General features: G+C 40.2%; 1 protein-coding gene across 1 annotated transcript in view; it reads left to right on the top strand.

The window, feature by feature from the left end:
- The window catches only part of C6H14orf39 (chromosome 6 C14orf39 homolog), a 48,907-nt gene that overhangs the window by 3,523 nt on the left and 27,406 nt on the right, over positions 1-17,978 (top strand). The window contains exons 3-5 of the mRNA XM_074957198.1: positions 7-133; positions 7,533-7,622; positions 17,410-17,597. Coding sequence (XP_074813299.1) covers positions 7-133; positions 7,533-7,622; positions 17,410-17,597 — 405 coding nt within the window. The remainder of the gene's footprint in view (positions 1-6; positions 134-7,532; positions 7,623-17,409; positions 17,598-17,978) is intronic.

Below are 17,978 nucleotides of genomic sequence, written 5' to 3' on the forward strand. Positions count from 1 at the left end.
TTTCAGTATATACTGCAAGTATTGTGGAAAGAAAGAATGAAATCTGTAGATTACATGAAAATATAAACAACAGTAATGATGCAATTGTTTATTTGCACAAGCATAACAAGACTAGTAAGGACAATTGCAATGTGTAAGTATGATATAAGCTGAAGTTTTTAATTACAGATGGTTGTAATCATAGAACCACAGGGTTAGAAGGGAGTGTAAGGGTCACTGAGTCTAATGCGGCAAGAAGCTTTACCAAACAGTAGTCTAAAAGTGTGTGTGTGAGTAATGGTCTCTAGTTGCAAAGGGGGAGGTTTAGGTTGGATATTAGGAAAAACTTTTTCACTAGGAGGGTGGTGAAGCGCTGGAATGGGTTACCTAGGGAGGTGGTGGAATCTCCTTCCTTAGAGGTTTTTAAGGTCAGGCTTGACAAAGCCCTGGTTGGGATGATTTAGTTGGGGATTGGTCCTGCTTTGAGCAGGGGGTTGGACTAGATGACCTCCTGAGGTCCCTTCCAACCCTGATATTCTATGATTCTATGATTCTCCCTGGTACAATGTCCTGGTTTAGCTCCTATGTAACCTAATTGATGTTTTATAAAAAAAAATCTTGTTTCTTTTGTTAATATTTTATACTTAAATAAAAATGTTGGAATAAAAAAGTATACAACATATATTTGAAAGACTTTTGATACTAGAAAAATTAGGCTTTAACTTCAGCCTTTGAATGAAAAGTGTAAGTAAAAGGAGAAGTGATGAGAATGTGAAAGTTCTTGTTATGCCTATTAGGAAAGAATAAATTAGTGCTAGAACTATCTAAAAGCCTAGAGAGGAAGGGGAAGGAGTGGAGTCATTGGTGACTGGAGAAAGGGAAGTGACTACTTGGTGGAGTTAACTGTCATTGGATACTGAGCCGCGATTATGCCATGAAAAAAAGGGAAAGGAAAAGACTTGAACTTGACAGGAAAGTTGTAGCCTTCTTTTATATTAACAATTCACCTCTAACATAGTACACAATGAACAATTTTAATGAACTATTGAAACATTTTGCTTTGAATGTATTCCTCCAGACAGGTTTTAAATTCTCAGCTCCACTACTGGACACAGAAATAGAGACAAAAGTAAAGGAGGAACTAAGGACCTGATTTAAAATCCATTGATCTTCAGTGGTCTTTGGCTCAGGCCCTAAAAAAAAAGAATAAACTTTGACATTAACACAGGATGATTGGTTGAAAATGAGAAGTGACCTGTTAGTGGCTATAGCATCCATATAAGGAAAATGTATTCAGAAAACTTCAGAATATTGTGTTTTAAAATGATGAAGAAGGCATTCAAGAATGCATTGAAAAGTATAATAAAGAAGCCTTTTCCATTTATTCAGACAATAAAAATGAAATGAAAGAAATAAGAGATCTGCTCAGTTAGAATCCCTCTAAACTTCTGAAATGTGGTCAGCACACTATTTAAAGATAATTGAGAAAGTAGGAACACTCTGGCCTCCACTGTCCTGCTATACAGAGTGAAAGTTCCTCAAGATCATGCTCATGGTTGGTTGACGTAAAAAGGAGGATTAATATACTAGCTTGTAAATAACATTCAGAGGAACTTTCAAGAAGATAGTCTCTACATTTGTATCCAAATACCATAAGCAGTGCTTAATTTGTAATGAAAGAGGTGCCAGGGCTCAAGCAATTTTTTTTTCTTTCATAACTGACTTGGCAAGCCCAGAGGAGCCGGGGCTATAAACTGCAAAGCCTAGAGGTGCTGGGGCTCAGCCCTGGCAAGCCCTGGAAACAAATTAAGCACGGACCATAAGCATATTGAAATTTGCATTGAGTATTAGAAGACTTTGAACGCAACACCGGATTCATTTTACACAATGGAATCTACAGAAAAGGAGGTCTCTGAGAGCTTTGACAGATTACAGGTAGATGATACCTATTGTCAGATCGCTGTGGAAATCTTTCTTGATCTAATTAACAGGAAAGAACTGGAATCATACAAGGACAAAACTGAAAAATTATTTAGAAACCTTAGGTAACTTTTCCATTACCTACCCACCATGGGTGATCACAAATACAAAGGTTGAGCCCAGAACTGAAAGAAGAAGATGAAACAAGGTTGATGGAATCTAATCCTGATCTTCCTCCTCCTCTTCTAGCATTTAAATTTGAAAATCCAGATATTTATCCCAATTTTTTGTTTGAGAAGGAGACTATATCACAGTGTGTTGCATCAGAGAACTTGTAGAAGTAAAATCATAGAAGACAAGACAGATCAATCCAGAATTTCATCAGTTTTTAAAAATCTCTACTCTCATTCTGCTGGCTAACTAACAATCAGATGTATTTCTAGCATATTTGGACTGCTTTGGTTGAAACTTTATAATAGGCTAAGTGATGGAAAAGCAAATAAATGTGGTAACAGTGTAGTAGTATTTAAGGGAAAATATGAAAGTGATAAGCCTAACTTGTTAGACTGGTGTCTTGCATATTGCATTCCTGTGTTTTACTTCAGAATTCCAACTCTTCAGTTTGAACAGTGTGTCTTTTTTTATATCTGAGGAATAAATATGCTTGCATAGTGAGTTTAATAATAAACATTTTGTGTTTCATTTAATAAAAGCTTCTTGTTGTTTTTTTTTTCAGTGTTATTTTGTTTTCTCCAGAAGAAAAGCAGGGTTTTTGGTTTTTGAATTGAGGAAAGTCACAGCAATCCCTGTGTGCCAGTGGGTTTTTTGTGTGTGCACCATCAGTCTCTGCTGTTTAAAAACTTGGCCCTTTTTTAATGTGGCTTTTTGTCCAATTTGCAATACATGTAGTGAATTAGAATTTTGTAATTACATTTTTAGTCATAAATAGTATCAAACATTTATTACAGTAATATTAAGTTGCCTGGATGGATATTGCATTTTTTGTTCACTTTTTATTTGCAACTTTAATGCTGTGGTGAATGTTGATTATATCTTCTTGTGTCTTCTCAGCACCTGGAATATATTATTTCTTATTCAAGGTTTTTGCAGTCCTGTTCAGCAAATTAAATGTCAGGTCTTTGTTCTTTAAATATTTGTCTTCTTGCTAGCAATTACACTAAATCAGCCATTATTGAAGTCACTATTTTGGTAACAGTCATGAAACCAACTATTTTTCAGGTTTTGGTTATATCCTCCATTTTTAACATTATTTATATAGTGGTATATGTATATATGACAATGTACAATAAGTGAGTTTCTGCCAAGTTACAGGATCTTGCCCCAAAGACCTTACAACACAAGCAGGAACAATACAGCACAATACAAATTGGGAAGATTCTTTGAATAGATGGATATTATTGTTTTTTGAAAGAAAGGCAGGGATCTTGATATATGTATATTATTCAGAATAAAAGAATCTAATTTACTGATTATATTCCTTAACCTAATATTTTTACAACTAGTAAACAATTAACACAAGAAAAAATGAAACGGTCCAAAATATTTTAAAGAATTAATTTGTGATTTTACAGACTATCAACAGGGATAAGTTCACTCTGCTGTTCTGGAGCCACAGAATCTGCTGCAGAATCTACTCCTGCTGCAGAATTGTGTAGCAGAATATCCGCTTTCATTTAAAAAAATAAGTTTCTAACTTTCTGGTTGTTAAGAAAATTTTCATTGTGGGAATGTAAATGGATGGGATGCTGTTTTCCTTTGTCTGCAAACAGAGCGTGGATCAATACCTATTTGTGATGTGAACTGCCCCATTTATGTCACTAAGGTGTTACCTCTGAAATCTAATTACAATGACATAATTCGCAAAAAGAAAAGGAGTACTTGTGGCACCTTAGAGACTAACCAATTTATTTGAGCATAAGCTTTCGTGAGCTACAGCTCACTTCATCGGATGCATACTGTGGAAACTGCAGAAGACATTATATACACAGAGACCATGAAACAATGCCTCCTCCCACCCCACTCTCCTGCTGGTAATAGCTTATCTAAAGTGATCACTCTCCTTACAATGTGTATGATAATCAAGGTGGGCCATTTCCAGCACAAATCCAGGTTTTCTCATCCTCCGCGCCCCCCCCCCCCCACAAACTCACTCTCCTGCTGGTAATAGCCCATCCAAAGTGACCACTCTCTTTACAATGTGTATGAAAATCAAGGTGGGCCATTTCCAGCACAAATCCAGGTTTTCTCACCCCCCCCCCCAAAACACACACACACAAACTCACTCTCCTGCTGGTAATAGCTTATCCAAAGTGACCACTCTCCCTACAATGTGCATGATAATCAAGGTGGGCCATTTCCAGCACAAATCTAGGTTTTCTCACCCCCCACCCTCATACACACACAAACTCACTCTCCTGCTGGTAATAGCTCATCCAAAGTGACCACTCTCCCTACATTGTGCATGATAATCAAGGTGGGCCATTTCCAGCACAAATCCAGGTTTTCTCACCCCCCACCCTCATACACACACAAACTCACTCTCCTGCTGGTAATAGCTCATCCAAAGTGACCACTCTCCCTACATTGTGCATGATAATCAAGGTGGGCCATTTCCAGCACAAATCCAGGTTTTCTCACCCCCCCCCCCCACACACAAACTCACTCTCCTGCTGGTAATAGCTCATCCAAACTGACCACTCTCCTTACAATGTGTATGATAATCAAGGTGGGCCATTTCCAGCATAAATCCAAGTTTAACCAGAATGTCTGGGGGGGTGGGGAGGTAGGAAAAAAACAAGGGGAAATAGGCTACCTTGCATAATGACTTAGCCACTCCCAGTCTCTATTTAAGCCTAAATTAATAGTATCCAATTTGCAAATGAATTCCAATTCAGCAGTTTCTCGCTGGAGTCTGGATTTGAAGTTTTTTTGTTGTAAGATAGTGACCTTCATGTCTGTAATTGCGTGACCAGAGAGATTGAAGTGTTCTCTGACTGGTTTATGAATGTTATAATTCTTGACATCTGATTTGTGTCCATTTATTCTTTTACGTAGAGACTAGAGATTATGTAGAGACTAAGATTCTTTTACATAGAGACTAGAGATTAAGGATCTACAACCTATTTTGAAGGATGACCCAACACTCTCACAAATCTTGGGAGACAGGCCAGTCCTTGCCTACAGACAGCCCCCCAACCTGAAGCAAATACTCACCAACAACCACATACCACACAACAGAACCACTAACCCAGGAACCTATCCTTGCAACAAAGCCCGTTGCCAACTGTGCCCACATATCTATTCAGGGGACACCATCACAGGGCCTAATAACATCAGCCACACTATCAGAGGCTCGTTCACCTGCACATCCACCAATGTGATATATGCCATCATGTGCCAGCAATGCCCCTCTGCCATGTACATTGGTCAAACTGGACAGTCTCTACGTAAAAGAGTAAATGGACACAAATCAGATGTCAAGAATTATAACATTCATAAACCAGTCGGAGAACACTTCAATCTCTCTGGTCACGCGACTACAGACATGAAAGTCGCTATTTTACAACAAAAAAACTTCAAATCCAGACTCCAGCGAGAAGCTGCTGAATTGGAATTCATTTGCAAATTGGATACAATTAACTTAGGCTTGAATAGAGACTGGGAGTGGCTTAGTCATTATGCAAGGTAGCCTATTTCCACTTGTTTTTTCCTACCCCCCACCCCCGACGTTCTTGTTAAACCCTGGATTTGTGCTGGAAATGGCCCACCTTGATTATCATACACATTGTAAGGAGAGTGATCACTTTAGATAAGCTATTACCAGCAGGAGAGTGGGGTGAGAGGAGGTATTTTTTCATGCTTTGTGTGTATATAATAAGATCTTCTACACTTTCCACAGTATGCATCCAATGAAGTGAGCTGTAGCTCACGAAAGCTTATGCTCAAATAAATTGGTTAGTCTCTAAGGTGCCACAAGTACTCCTTTTCTTTTTGCGAATACAGACTAACACGGCTGTTACTCTGAAACCTGTCATGTGGATGGAGTTCTCTGCTTACTCGCAAAGGTCATTCTTTCAGGTAACGTTTGAGACTGAGCAAGGTTTGAGACATTAGCTATCCCTGGCATCATTCATGTTGTACCTTTCTATGGATAGATTTTATTTGTGCTAGTTTATAAAGATGCATTTAGCCCATGTTCTTGAGAACTTCATTGTCTAGTCCTGTCAGTCAGGTTTCTTTTCTTAAGACATTGGAGATCAATTAATTATTTTAGGTGGTGCAGACAAGTAGTCTGGTTTGATTTTTCTTTGGAAAAAGAAACTAGGAGCTAGATTCACAAAAGCCCCTATGTCCAACACTTAGGTACCACTCACATTCACAAAATCACTGTTCAGCTGCCACTTAAATCCCCTTAGGTGCTTAAGTTTCTGCTGGTGGGAATGCACAATACCACCAAAGTCCTGACATTACTGAGCTGCTGGATAGCCTAGCTCACACTTGAGTTTGGGCGGGATTCTCAAACTAAGCATTCCCAAGCCTGTGTCACCTGATCTGGTAGGCATGCTCTTGAGCAAGCCTAACCTGCACAAAAGACAGCTGGGAGGCAGGTGGTGTGTACGTGCATGCATCAGAATTCCCAGCAGCTAGGGCACTTGTTACTTAGAACGTGTGGGAGAGACAGGTTTGAATCCCCACTCTGCTTGATTTAGTTTAGGGACCTGAACCCAGGTTATCTACGTCCTAGGTGATTGCCCTAACCACATGCTCTTGGCTATTCTGGGGTGGAGATCTCTCAATCTCTTCTGTTGAAGCTGTTCAACTTTATGTACCTAATTAAATAGTCATTGGAGCAGAGACTTGAACCTGATTTATCCCCCTCATAGGGGAGTTCCCTAACCACTGGACTATTTGGTTACATTGGGAGTGGTATATCTCTTCATCCTCTCCCCACCTTCCATCTAAGCCAGGTCAGCCCTAACTCCAGGAGAGGGTTCATGGCTGAGAATCCTGAGCAGAGATAGGTGCCTCCCTCTGGCCCGTCAGTCATGTAAGGCCTAGATCAATGGGAGTTAGACACCTAAGGCTCTTTGTAGATCTGGGCCCTAAGCCCTGGCTTTTTCCTCTGCATTTCAGTCCTAGGCAGGAGGGACTCCATACTCAGCTTGGTGGCTTCTGCGAATCCCTTTCTTAGGTGCCTAACTTTCCCCATGCATTGTATGGGAAGCCTGGATGCCTAACTTAGAGCTGTGAATTCCACTGCATAGAAGGCTTCTAGGAGTTAGCATTGCAACGCCTACGTCCCCTTTGTGAATGTAGCCCTATGTTTTCTTTAAATAATGAGACTCATCAAACAGTAATCACTGGCAGGTTTTCTGAGCCATGTATGCTTTTGGACTCACAGCTGTAAAAGCTTTGGGAAAACAAATTTCTGTATATGAAAACCTTTACAGAAAAAATCCTCGCTTGATTTTCAAATAATAAGATGAATAATTCGTATGAATTAGCCCCAGTTAAATTGATTGATTTCATTAATCTTCTTGATGTGCTTAATTCTGAAATGACTTTTAATTAATAAAAAAAATCATTAATACACTTTTTAACTTGTGCCATAGCTGGAAACCAACATATGTAGTTCTTAGCAAGCATGAAGAATATTTGAATAACCAACTCAAAAACTGCCAAGAAACTACAGAAAACGACAAGTAAGTATGAGAATTTGAGATTGTTTTATGTTAAGAACACTTTCAAACAATGATAATAAGCACTCTAGCCGCTAAGTGTAGAAGTCTGCAAACAGCATTGCAGGGGAGCTATCATTTTTTAATCGATACTTTTAATTTTCCGGACAATAACAAATGTCTTCATAATTGAAAGAATATTCATTAGAGATATATGAGTTCATGCATATTCAGAACGTTCTGTCTTATACTAATTTTGGGACATATTTTATCCTTATGCTTGTACAGCTCTTCATGTAAGTATACAAAAATTAAGGGTCAAATGTGGCCCTTCATTAGAAATGACTCCAACTCCTCACTGCTTTTCAAGTACATATTGGAATATTTCAAACCCTTGCTCTACTGTATGCAATTTAAGGAAAAAATTCCTCCTTGAAACAGAGACCAATAATAATTCAGGTTTGGCAGGCATATGTGGTAAAAACCAGTGAGTACTAATGAGAAACCATTTAAATAGTGTTAGCCTGATGCCTGCCGTGACTTATCTGTCATCACTATGACATATTTCTAAGTATACTGCAGTGTCAATAGTTTTAGGATAATACAGTAGAATCTCAGCGTTACAAACACCTCAGGTATGGAGGTTGTTCATAACACTGAAATGTACGTAATTCTTTGAACAAAACATTATGGTGGTTCTTTCAAAAGTTTACAACTGAACATTGGCTTAATACAGATTTGAGACTTTTTACTGTGCAGAAGAAAAATGCTGCTTTTAATCATCTTGAAATAAATCATAAATGAAACAAGCACAGAAACAATTTTTTACCTTGTCAAATCTTTTTTTTTTTAAATTTCCCTTTTTTTAGTAGTTTACGTTTAACACAGCATTTGCTTTCTACTTTTTTTTGGTCTTTGCTGCCTGATTGCATACTTCTGGTTCCAAATGAGGTGTGTGGTTGACCGGTCAATTCATAACCTGGTGTTCATAACTCGGAGGTTCTACTGTAGAGAAGTAGTTCAAGTAATCTTTTTAAAAAGCATTCAGTTTTCATTTTTTTAATGAGATACATCACTTGACTGAAGCCAGTGAAGTGGGGCACCACATTCAGATAATGATAATTACAAGTACTAAAATAATTCTGCTTCACTTTAGTGTGACTATTTAAATGTGATCATTATATTGCGTAGTCAAATCAACTTTTGTATACTTTGGCTCTGTATTTTTCAGAGTGCCCAAAGAGCATGCCAAATTGAAAATTGTGTCTTGAAGATTAGGGGATGTAGGTCAGGAAGGCCATTTCTGATGCCACGTTAAAGTTTGCTGGGGATGAGATTCTGGTTAGTTGTAACTATGCACACTGTTGAATGAGTAGTGTTCCACATAAGTTTCACTTTCACTTAATAGAGACATTTATACCTTCTGAAGACAAGAATTGTGTAGCTGCATAAAACAACTTTCATGTGATCAAGGACTTCTTTAAGTGGATCTTAAGATTCTGGCCAAAATTTACAAACCTGAGTGCCCAAAAGTTAAACTCCTGTATCTATATTTGGGTACTTAGGCTACATCTACACTACAGAGTTAAGTCGATGCAAGTTACGCTGACGATTACAAACTGTTATAATTACATCAGTTGTGCATGTTCACACAACACTTCACGTGTCAGCAGAGTGCGTTCACAGTTGACGCTCTAGCATTGACAGTGAGAGCAGTGCACTGCGGGTAGCTATCCCATTGTGGAACTTTCCACCTTCTGCAGCTAAGAGTTGTGGGAAGGTGGAGTGGATTGCGTGCATCATGGGTGGAGGCTTAATGTCCCATGATGCATTTTTTCTGTCCCATCATTCCATGGCCTTCCAGCTATATTTTTCAGCAGCCCCTATATATTGCATCCCTTCCATCTCTGCCTGAATGCATGGATCCTGCACTGCTCTCCTGTCTTGTGGTCAGTGTTATGAACACGACATGGCTGATCATGCAGTATTTCATGAGCTTCAAATCTGAACAGGAATCCGTGGTGACTGCCCTGCTGTGTGTCATGGAAAGAAACAATTCCAAGCTACTTTTAGAATTCATGGAGCAGCTGCACATAGTGGACCATTGCTTTTGGGCTCAGGAAACAAGCACTACGTCGTGGGATTGCATCTTTATGCAGGTCTGGGATGATGAGCAGTGGCTGCAAGATATTTGGAAAGCCACCTTCCTGGAACTGTGTGTGGAGCTCGCCCCTGCCCTGCCCCAAAATGAGAGCTGCCCTCTCCGTGGAGAAGCATGTGGTGATCACTGTGTGGAAACTGGCAACTCTGGACTGCTTCCGGTCAGTTGCAAATCAGTTTGCAGTCAGGAAGTCCACCGTGGGAGTTGTGTTCAAGGAAGTGCCCAGGGCCATTAATCGCATCCTGCTATGAAGGACTGTGACTCTTGGAAATGTGTGTGAAATAGCGGATGGCTTTGTGGCAATGGGATCCCTAACTGTGGTGGGGCTAGAGATGGCATGCAGATCCCAATTTTGGCCCCGGACCATCTTGCAACGGAGTACATCAGTAGAAAGGAATACTTCTCTATGGTATTGCAGGTGCTTGTGGATCACCGGAGTCGTTTCACTGATATCAGCCTAGGGTGATCAGGAAAAGTGCATGACTCATGCATCTTCAGGAACATTGGCCTGTCCAGAAAGCTGCAAGTAGGGACTTTCTTTCCAGACCAGAAGATTCCAGTGGGGAATGTTGAAATGCCCATAGCGATCCTGGAGACCCGGTGTACCTCTTACTCTCATGGCTCATGAAACCTTACACGGGAAACCTGGACAACAGCAAGGAGTGCTTCAACAATAGGTTGAGCAGGTGCAGGATGACCGTTGAATGTGCGTTTGGCAGATTAAAATCTTGCTGGCGCTGCCTTTATGGCAGGTTAGACTTCAGTGAGGAAAATATTCCCATGGTCATAGCGGCCTACTGTGTGCTGCATAATATTTGTAAGGCTAAGGGAGAAAAGTTTCCCCAGGGGTGGCATGCGGAGGCAGATCATTTAGCAGCTGATTTTGAGCAGCCAGATACCAGGGCTATTAGAGGGGCACAATGGGGGGCTATTCTAATCAGGGAGGCTTTGAGGCACCATTTTGACACTGCACACCAGCAATATGTCTTTCTATAAAGCAGTGGTCCCCAAACTTGTTCCGCCGCTTGTACAGGGAAAGCCCCTGGCGGGCCGTGCTGGTTTGTTTACCTGCCGCGTCCACAGGTTCGGCCGATCGCAGCTCCCAGTGGCCGCGGTTCGCTGCTCCAGGCCAGTGGGAGCTGCTGGAAGCAGCGCAGGCTGAGGGACATACTGGCCGCCTCTTCCAGCAGCTCCCATTGGCCTGGAGCAGCGAACCGCGGCCACTGGGAGCTGTGAACGGCTGAACCTGCAGACGCGGCAGGTAAACAAACCGGTGCGGCCCGCCAGGGGCTTTTCCTGCACAAGCAGCGGAAAAAGTTTGGGAACCACTGCTATAAAGCATTCTGCCATGTTTTCTTACCTTGCCGCCTTGAATGAAAATTTTGATCAGTGCTTCCTGACTATGATTTGTAGTCTGCAAATGTGCCAGTTGCCATTGTGTATTAATTCCAGCAGCAACCACCATGTATAGGAGACAAATAAGGATTGATTATCTTTCAGAGAGTATTTTTTTATTAAGCAGCAATAACCAACACGCAAAAAACGTTTTCTTGAAAGGGACATAGCACTGAGAGGAGCATTTTCCTGATGGAGGCTTTCATTGCTGTGTGTAACTCCAGCTATCATTTGGGGTGGAGTGAACAGGGTACTGCGATGGGCCAGGAGGATGCAAGGAATATGTGGCAGAAGTTTGGGGAGGGCATGGCAATCAGTTCTATATAGGCTGTGGGGGGAGTGGTCAGGGAGAGTTGGGGGAGCACGCATGTGTTCTTCCTGCTGCACAATTAGGGATTTCAGCATCTCCTTTTGGGCCTCCATCACTTTTATCATCTGCTCCTGGCCATCTAAAATTCGCTCCTGGCCCTGCTTCCTCTCCTGGCTATCTATTTTAAAGTTTTCATTAATTGTCGCTCTCCACACCCTCTGTTTTTGATCTGCAGCATCAGAGGATTGGAGCACCTCCCGAAACATGTCCTCCTTGCTCCTTCTGGGTTGGTTCCTTATCTGGTGGACATGCTCTGCCATAGAGTAGAGGGTTCCCCTCAAGGGCACATCTGCAGAAGCACAAGAAACAATAAACAGAGGCAAGATTGTTAGTGCACTCACAGCATTAAATCATAATAGTAAACTACACCTCTTTCTCACTGCCCCTTGGCAAGCACACAGCTTGGCGGAATGCCCTAAACATGGTGAGTTTCGCCTGGGGTCGGGGTGGGAGGCACAGTCAATATGGGGAAAAGGGTCTAGGTCAGTGGTGGGCAACCTGCGGCCCGCGGTCCATATGTGGCCCATCAGAGTAATCCACTGGCCGGCTGCAAGACAGTTTGTTTATGGCCTCCCAGTGGCCATGGTTTGCCGTTCCCAGACAATGGGAGCTGCGGGAAGTTGCGCGGGGTTGAGTCAGCTGGCTGCTGTCTCCAGACCCCCCAAAGTATTCACGGAGCTCTTGGCGGGGGAGGTGGGGTCGCTACCGAGGATGGAGTCCGGCTCCTTATAGAAGTGGCAAGTATTCAGTGCAGCACCAGAGTGATCGTTTGACTCCCTTGCCTTCTGATATGCCTGCCTCAGCATCTTGATCTTCGCACAACACTGATGCCTGTCCCATTCGTAGCCTTTATCCAACATGCCACGACAGATCTTCCAATAGGTATCAAAATTCCTATGGCTGGAGCAGAGCTGAGATTGCCCAGCCTTCTCTCCCCACCAAGCCGGTAGATCTAACAACTCCAGTGTACTCAAGGTGGAAGATCGTTTAGTGCATGGAGCCATCATGGTCAGTTGGAAAGATGTGATATGAGCAGTCCACACCGAGCAAACAGAAAGTGGAATTTCAAAAATTCCCGGACCTTTAAATGGGGAGGGGCGGATGCCTGTGTACCTGGGTGCAGGGCAGCAAAGTTTGAATGGCTGAGCAGAGCAATCAGGATGGGTATACCTCCTAGGGGCCATTTACAGTGACATAACCAAGCGCAGTGTCTACATTGACATTGTGTTGATCTAACTTTGCCGCAAAAAGCTCTATGCCTCTCGTCGAGGTGGTTTTATTTTGTTGGCTTAGCAAGAGAATTAAATCAGTGGGCGGAGCATTGTAGTGTGTACACCTCCACTATTTTGTTGACAAAAGCTGACTTTTGTTGCCAAAACTATGCAGTGTAGACAAGACCTTAAGTAGAACTGGGCTTCTTTTTCAAGGTGCTTTCAAGTTCCCTTGAGTATCAGCAGAAGCTGAAGTTGCTTAGCAACGTAGAAAATCAGGTCAGATCTATTTACTGCCTAAATACAGATTTAGGAACCTAAGTTTAGGCACTCAAGTTTGAAAATTTTGGCCTGAATTCATATCTTGTTGTAATTGTGCTTTTTGCCAATGGAGTCTATGATTACCAAAATAACATGATGTGCCTGATAGCCTTTAATTAACTCAGCTAGTAGTTTATCTGTCTTGTTACTCTTCAGAACTGTGTATTTGGTGAAAAACAAGTCCAAACTGGCTTTCGGTGAGTTTTTGATTAAGCCATTCTAGCTTTCATTAATTTAAGGTGACAAGCTGGAGAAGCATTACTTTTAAATTGCTTGTTTAGTTGACTAGTTTCAATTCTAATATAAAAGTATTTGATTTAATTTATTATTTTTCTGTGTCAAATTATAAGTATTGTGACTATTTGTAAATTATAAAATAAATGTAATGGATTTAATAAGTATTCTTTAAAAGTGGTCCACAATTTAAAAAATATTCCATTTATAGTTGTATGTGAGGAGTGATTCAGAGTCACATGATGGGCATTCAGCAAATTCTAAAGAAAAATAAGCACATTTAAAACTTAATGTGTTGAATGCCCCACTTAGCCTGGCTGCTGGAGGCATTCAGCACATATTTGTACAGTCGGAGGAAATTTAAAAAAAAAAGATGGCTAGGTCAATTTGCATTTTCAGTTATTACAAAGTGAACATTTAATTAGGCTTGTCGTATGAAGGCTCTCCATTCTAAAAACGTTGCATTCTAAGAGAGTGTCTCTAATAGTGTTATTGTTGTCTGTACAAGTAATTTTGGAATTGAAAAAATAGTCTGAAAATTAGTGATATAAAGCAGGAAAGAAGGAACAATCATAGAAATGTAGGGCTGGAAGGGACCTTGAGAGGTCATCAAGTCCAGCCTCCTGTGCTGAGGCTGGACCAAGTAAACCTAGACCATCCTTGACAAGTGTTTGTCAGACTTGTTCTTGAAAACCTCCAATGGTGGGGATTCTACAACCTCTTTTGGAAGCTTATTCCAGAGCTTTACTATCCTGATAGTTAGAAAGTTTTTCCTAATATCTAACCTAAATCTCCCTTGCTGCAGATTAAGCCAATTACTTCTTGTTCTGCCTTTAGAGGACACAGAGAACAATTGATTCCTGTCCTCTTTATAATAGCACTTAACATATTTGAAGACAGTCATACATATAACTTTAAGGTTTTTGATGGGTCCAATCTATGCCCATTGATGTTAACTGGGTGTTTTGTTACAGACTTCGGTGGGAGCAGTATCATGCACTAAATGGCAGCCTTTAAATCACTGAGTCTGAAAATTTGGATTATTCTTAAGGAATATTAAAAACTATGACAGTCTTTCAAGGCTACTGGGGATATACTGCCAGAAATATTCATTTGGCTGGTGGTATTCTGGGAAATGTAGTCCTCTAAGGATTTGTGGGGATGGCTGAGTATTCTGACATTATTTTCAACAGCTTGCAATTTAGTTTTCTGAGTTATCCAAAATCTCTTTATTTTTATTTTATTGGTAATTTTTAAAATATCTCTGGGAATCAATAATTGGCTTGTCAACAAATTATTTTGTTGTTCTGCTACAGTCATCTTTATTTTTACGGGCATCTATTATAATAAACAAAATAGTGTTTTATATTATTTGTAATATTATTGATGTACATTTTCCAACATACATTTTCTAACTGTCACATCCAGCAAATCTGATACAGAGCCCAGAAACATTCAGTGAATCAAAAATGTGTTTGTAACCAAGATTCAAAACTATTCATGTACAAGATGGAAGGCTTAAGGATTTACACATCAGATTTGAAATACCTAGCTTCCCTAGATTCACAGATTTGAATCCTGGAAGGGTCAATTTATAGCTTTAGTCTTAGACTCATAGACTTTAAGGTCAGAAGGGACCATTATGAGCAACTAGTCTGACCTCCTGCACATTGCAGGCCACAGAATCTCACCCACCACTCCTAACCTCTGGCTGAACTACTGAAGTCCTCAAACTTAAAGACTTCAAGTTACAGAGAATCCACCATTCATATTAGTTTAAACCTGCAAGTGACCTGTGCCCCATGCTGCAGAGGAAGGCGAAAACCTCCTACGGTCTTTGCCAATCTGACTCCGGGGACAGTTCCTTCCCGACCCCAAATATGGCTATCAGTTAGACCCTGAACATGTGAGCAAAACCCACCAGCCAGACACCTGGGAAAGAATTGCCTGCAGTAACTCAAAGCCCTCTCAATCTAGTGTCCCATCACCAGACATTGGAGATACTTGCTGCTAGCAGTTGCAGATCAGCTACATGTCATTGTAGGCAGTCATCATGCCATCCCATCCATAAATTTATCAAACTCAGCCTTGAAGCCAGATAGGATTTTTACCCCCACTGCTCCCCTTGGAAGGCTGTTCCAGAACTTCACTTCTCTGATGGTTAGAAACTGTATACTTTCAAGCCTAAACTTGTAGATGGCATTTGTTCTTGTGTCCACACTGGTGCTTAACTTAAATACTTTCTCTCCCCCCACGCCACCCTCGGTATTTATCCCTTTGATGCATTTATAGAGAACAATCATCTCTCTCCTTAGCTTTCTTCTGATTAGGCTAAACAAGCCAAGCTCTTGAGTCTCCTCTCATAGAGTAGGTTTTCTGTTCATTGGATCATCCTAGTAGTTCTTCTCTGCACCTGTTTCAGCTTCAGTTCATCTTTCTTAAAGATGGGACACCAGAATTGCACACAGTAGTCCAGATGAGATCTCACCTTCGTATAATGGTACTAACACGTCCCTGTCTCCACTTGAAATTTCTCGCTTGATGCATGCTAGGACTGCATTACTTTTTTTAACAGCTGCATCACATTGGTGGCTCATAGTCATCCTGTGATCAGCCAGTACCCCCAAGTCTTTCTCCTACTCTCTTGCTTCCAACTGATAAGTCCCCAGCTTATAGCAAAAATTCTTGTTGTTAATCTCTCAATGCATGACCTCGCACTTTGCACTCTTAAATTTCATCCCATTTCTTTTACTCCAGTTTACAAGGTCATCCAGATCACATTGTATGATATTCCAGTCCTCTTTTGTATTGGCAATATCTCCTATCCGTGGCAATATCATAGCCTAATTCATAATTTTCAAATATAGGAGGAAATGTGAAAGCATTGTTAACTCTGCATCTATATATGCACTGCTTTTTATTACATTGATTTTTGAAGGCCGTACTAGTGAAAATTTTATCTTTGTAACAGTATAAACTTCCTGTAGACCCACAACTTGTATTATTTGTGGGTGGCCTTAAGAAACTAGAACTAGTTTCTAGTTTGAAAAATTTGCAATGGAAATGGTCTGTAATACTTGAGATATATTCAGCCAAATTATTGGCATACATTAAAGACTTATGCCAATGAGACAGTTGGAGATATGATCTGTCATTAGCCATCTATCCTATAAATAACTTGTAAGGATGAAGAAACAGACCAAAGTTAGTCATTTGCAACGTGCTTTACCTTTATTGATTTAACACAGGATGATTACCTTTCTATGCAACGCTCCTTTTCTTTCCTGTGTTTTCCAAAGATGATATGGATCATGTTAGCACTTTTTGTGCTGAATGCTTCCAATGACATGTTTTCTATATTGTGTTTATTTTCTGTTTGTAGTAATGCCTACAAAAGCATTCCCAAACATTGCTGGTTTAAATTTAGAGAATGAAATAATTTTTTAATGTGGCCTTTTTTACTGATGCTATGTATTTTTTTAATTTTGGGGATGTGTACTCAGATGATTTCACTGGATTTATACCAGCATAAAATTGATTTCGGGGTCAGTCCTGCCAACTGGTGAGTGTTCTGGCCTTATCCAGCAAAATGTTTAAGCAATGTGAATAGTTCCATTTAATGGGACTAATTTGTGTGCTTTCAGAGTGCTCAGTACCTCCTAAGAGAAAGCCCTTAAACCAGTTATGAACTAGGCCCCTGTTTGTTAACATAGAAAGCTGAGAAGCACTTAAGGAAGCTGGGCCATAAATTGGTTCAGCTCCATTGAAAGAGAATTTGGCCTCCTGTATGTTTTATGTTAAGCCATATAAAAATGAAACCATCTGAATGCTGCAAAGCTGTCTTTGAACATGTATATTCTGCATCACTTTCAGAACAATGAGAACCTATTGTTTTCATTTCACAACTGTGTACTCTGTTTTGTACTGCATAGTATTCCATGAAAGGGAATAATTACAGCCAGATAAGGTTGTACTAATTATAACCTGACCTTTTTCAACAGAGTAACAGATCTAATTTTGTTGATTTTTTTTTACATAATTAACTTCTTTCTTCTTTCAACTTCTTTGATTCAGAAATATTCTGAATCAAAACATTATTCCACTTTGTTGTTTTAACAGGAAAATGTATCAGGATCACATGAATCAGTATAAAGAGATTTTGAAACAACACAAAGCAAAATATTCAGAAAATGCTCTTGCTCAGGAATATTATATGAAAAAAAAAGAGATTGAAGAAATCCAGAATAGAGTTCTGAAACATTCTGAACAATTTAAATGGAAGGAAGCTACCCTTTTGGATATTTTAGGTACCAGTATTACCATATTAATACCAATACGGTCCAATCTAAATAATAATAATTTATAGTGCATTGCAAATTAAAAGCATTGTACAAACATTAACTAATTAATCTCCTTCATAGGTAAGAATTATTTTCTCCATTATACAAATGGAGTCAGTGGCAAAACCTGGATTTCAACACAGGGCTTTCTGAGTGCTCATTCCTCTAGGCCACATGTCCTTTGGCTTGTGGTAACAGGTCCTTAGAGTATTCCATTGCACTGGAGGCTTCTTTTACTATTTTGAAGCTAATTTTCAAACATTTATTTTATGCTGTTCCTAGTATTACTGTTATTCTGCATGTCTGTATTATATTGCTCTTCTGTACAGCACTTCAGCACAAATGCAA

Source organism: Natator depressus, chromosome 6, assembly GCF_965152275.1.
Source record: "Natator depressus isolate rNatDep1 chromosome 6, rNatDep2.hap1, whole genome shotgun sequence".
Classification (NCBI taxonomy): Eukaryota; Metazoa; Chordata; order Testudines; family Cheloniidae; genus Natator; species Natator depressus.